The 3,664-nt window shown below is 39.8% G+C and overlaps 2 protein-coding genes across 4 annotated transcripts in view; both read right to left on the reverse strand.

Moving 5' to 3' along the window:
• Positions 1-3,664, reverse strand: part of Slc8a3 (solute carrier family 8 member A3) — a 217,254-nt gene that overhangs the window by 165,284 nt on the left and 48,306 nt on the right. The window lies entirely within an intron of this gene.
• Positions 1,743-3,658, reverse strand: LOC116079870 (disintegrin and metalloproteinase domain-containing protein 21-like; the record flags this gene model as incomplete). Its single annotated transcript, XM_031356010.1, has 1 exon — positions 1,743-3,658. A coding segment is annotated over one exon (1,767 nt), but the record flags the coding sequence as incomplete, so codon positions are not given.

Raw genomic sequence — 3,664 nt, forward strand, 5'->3', positions numbered from 1 at the left:
TGCATGATAATATTTTTGAAATTCAATGCAGGCATGTCTGGAAATATGGAAGGCTTGCCTCTTAGAATGTGTGCACTTCATCTTGTGACTTTGGAATTCTGCCTCATATATAGCATAAGCAAAGCCTGGCAGACATTGGAATATGGCACAAGACAGGACAACAGAATGAAAAGAGAACAACCTTTAGAAATTATGAACTTAAAACACAGAAGCCCAGTTTTAAATTGCACCATGAATTGATTGCAAGATGAAAACCCAAGCTCATGGGAGAATATGAAATTATCAGAGGAATCATGGATGACTCCTTCCTATACTTAACAATAATTTCCTTCATAATGTGGCTTCCTTTGGTAAGTAAAAAGAATTACTTTCAAATTCTCCTTTAAATCTCTTTACCCCCAAAGAAGTCTCTTTGGCACTAGAAAGGTCACCAGGAAAATACTGAAATCACAAAGAGAACCAGGTGAGTAAGTACCAGAATAAGAGCCTGATTTACACCATGAATACCATGGCTTGCAGAACTGTCCTCCATAAAGTGGATAGCTCCCACATTCACTACACCCTGTTCTTCTCTGATCATGTGTTGCTGGCTTTCTACCACATATGCAATAGCAATGCTTGTTGTTGTTACACACTCCTCTGCAAGTGTACTGCATTGTACTTGAATGCAAGTTCCTGGCATTGTACAACCTAAAGACAATGGTAGAAGCTAGTGTGTGAATTCAGCACCTAAAACACCCCAGCATTGTGGTAGCTTCTGGCATCAACTTTAAACTCATCACGGGGTCCCCACTGGAGGAGTTAGAGAAAGGGCTGAAAGAGCTGAAGGGGTTTGCACCCCTATAGGAAGAACAATAATATCAACCAACCAGAGTTTCCAGGGTCTAAACCACCAACCAAGGAGAACATATGGAGGGACCCAAGGCTCCAGCCAGATTAGTTTAAAATATTTAGATAGAGTAACACTGCTCAGTTCTTGTATACTTAAAGCTTGTTAAATAAATATAGTAGTCCAGTCTCAATTATTTGGGAGATATCTAGGTTAAGATAAAAACAGACACTTACAAAAATGGCATTAAACTGTTTTCCTCACAAATCCATATATTTTAGAAATGTCTTTTTGAATCTTATTTTACATTAACAATAAAATAGACGATCGATGATCTAACACAATTGAAAACAGACCATGACAATGGTAAGAGTAGCATATACTAAGGCAGCTCAAAGTTGATATAGAAGCATCTAGAAAACTTTAAAATGGACATCATAAACATGTAATTACTTTTCATGAAAAATATGAAAGGTATATTTTTCATGTAGAAGTATAAAGAATGTGACCAAACATTTGGGTACAGTAGAGTAGAAAGAAGGACATTCACTTGGCTTGGGTAAGACCCTAGGTTCTTGGCTGTGCTGTTTAGCACCATAAAACAGGAAGAGAGAAAAATTTCAATCAAGACAAACCTAAGAAGTGGTAAATTATATGGCATTAAGAGGCTAGAGAGCTGACACAGCGGTTAAGAGTGCTTGCTGCTCTTGCAGAGACCCAGAGTCTGGTCTCCAGCACACAAGCTGGGTGATCCACAACCACTTGTAACTCCAGCTCCTTTCCCATTCGACTTTGGCCTCCACAAGAAAGTCCACTCACATTTACACACAGAGAAATAATCAGAGAGGGATGACAGAAAGAGAGAGATAATATGAAATAATTATAAAGGACAAATTTAAACATAGTAACACAATGCTAATTCCCCAGGGATTTTATTTCAAGATGAAATTCTCAGATTTGTGAGTGGGAACATGACTTTCAGTAGACATGGACAGTTTCTTGTGATAAATGACATGGATTTTTGTCCATTGTACGGCTCATATTAGTTTAGGATGAAAGCAATCATCCATTAACTGGGGGTCGTTGGAACCCGCTTGGACGTAACACTGCTTTTGCAATTGCACCAAACATAATCGAAGCCATGATAAGAAGCATGCGGGTACCTAAAACAATTAATAGCCTGTTGACACTCAGATGTATTTTGGGTAGATATCTTTTCTGAGGGGTAATTACAGGGCCACTGTTTACACTACCACCTGTTCCTCTTTCCAAACAATTTGGTGGTTGCCAACCCTGAATACAGTGACAGTTGCCTTTGTTGTTACACACCCCTCTGTTGTTACACTTAGAAACATTGCAATTAAAATTCAAAGTTTGATGAAAAATACATCTTTGATTTTTACAGTATTTTCCAGGGCCACAGGTTGCACCATTCATTACAAGCCCCATTTCTGGAAGTTCTGTCCCATGGTGTATATCATACCCAAAACACTGTTGTTCTTTAGCATCTTGTATCTTTATGTGATAAAAGGTGGTGTGCTCACCTCCACCAGGAATACGACGGACACCATCACAGTGGATTAGTCCACATAAAACATCTTCCTTTTGACATGAGACAGTCACGCTTCCACCTCGTGGGTTTCTAATACCACAGTTTCCAAATCGATCACCTCTGGAATTTAATTCTCTATAGCATGCTGGTGAAGCATCCTTTACTTGGTATCCAAAAAGAGCTTGACACTGCAAGTGACGGTCGCTACAGTTTCCTGACATGCAAACTGCTAGTGGAGAACAAGGAGTTCCATCCATGATGAAAACATTTTCTGGGCAGTTCCCTGAGACTCCATTACAGTATTCTGGAAGATCACAAATACCAAGTTTGTCTCTGCATATCGTTCCACTGGGTGCAATTTTACAAGTTTTACAGCAACCTCCTGAAGAACAAGCGCTGCCCTGAGTTAACTCACAATTAGTTCCACAACACTCATCAGCGGAACAGTCCTTAAAAGAACCACAGTCACAAGCCTCGCCATCCTCCACGTTCTTATTTCCACAACGAGGAACATGATACTTCAACGAATTATATGTATGACGCGGATTACTCAGGCAAGGGTCCCAACCAAGTGTCCTCCAATGTAGTGTACTATGGGAACAATTGCTAAGCATATCGTGAAGAGTAGGGTATTCATTCATGAGACAACTGCTCCTTCTGAAACAAAAGCAGCCCGCACCATCATGTCCTAAACCCATAATGTGACCTATTGCATGAGCCAGGAAAGATCCAGACAGAAATATACGGTTTACTCCTACAAATGTATATAATACTCCCCAGTTGGGATTGCAAAGTGCAGCGTTATTGCTTGCATAATCCACATTATTAAGTTGCGTCCCTAAAAGAAGAGCTGCAGTGGTATGATCCATTTCCCAATAGAACGTAGCTTTCCAATAGCCATAAACTTCCATAAGTCTCCAAACATTTTTAGAGAATGACGATATTGAGAAGTGGTTATGGTCATTCCAAATACATACAGCACGTATAAACACAATCAACCCACTTACTCTATAAACGCTATCTGCAATGCTGTTCATAACCAATATTAACTCAAGTGAGAAGGTTGAATTGCTCCCGGTTTTTGTGAATAAGTCGTGATCCATTGTGTATTGCATTGTTATAGTTTTCACATGTACACGCCACAGATATACGGGGCCTGCTCTGGGACTTCCAGGAAGCTTAGTCTCTTCAAGGGGAGCACTTGTCTCTGCTATGATCTCATCATTTCTACACTTTTTAGATTTATGTGACCTTTCATCCACCACAAGCAGAGAAATTACATG

This window comes from Mastomys coucha, unplaced genomic scaffold (assembly GCF_008632895.1).
Source record: "Mastomys coucha isolate ucsf_1 unplaced genomic scaffold, UCSF_Mcou_1 pScaffold6, whole genome shotgun sequence".
NCBI classification, from domain to species: Eukaryota; Metazoa; Chordata; class Mammalia; order Rodentia; family Muridae; genus Mastomys; species Mastomys coucha.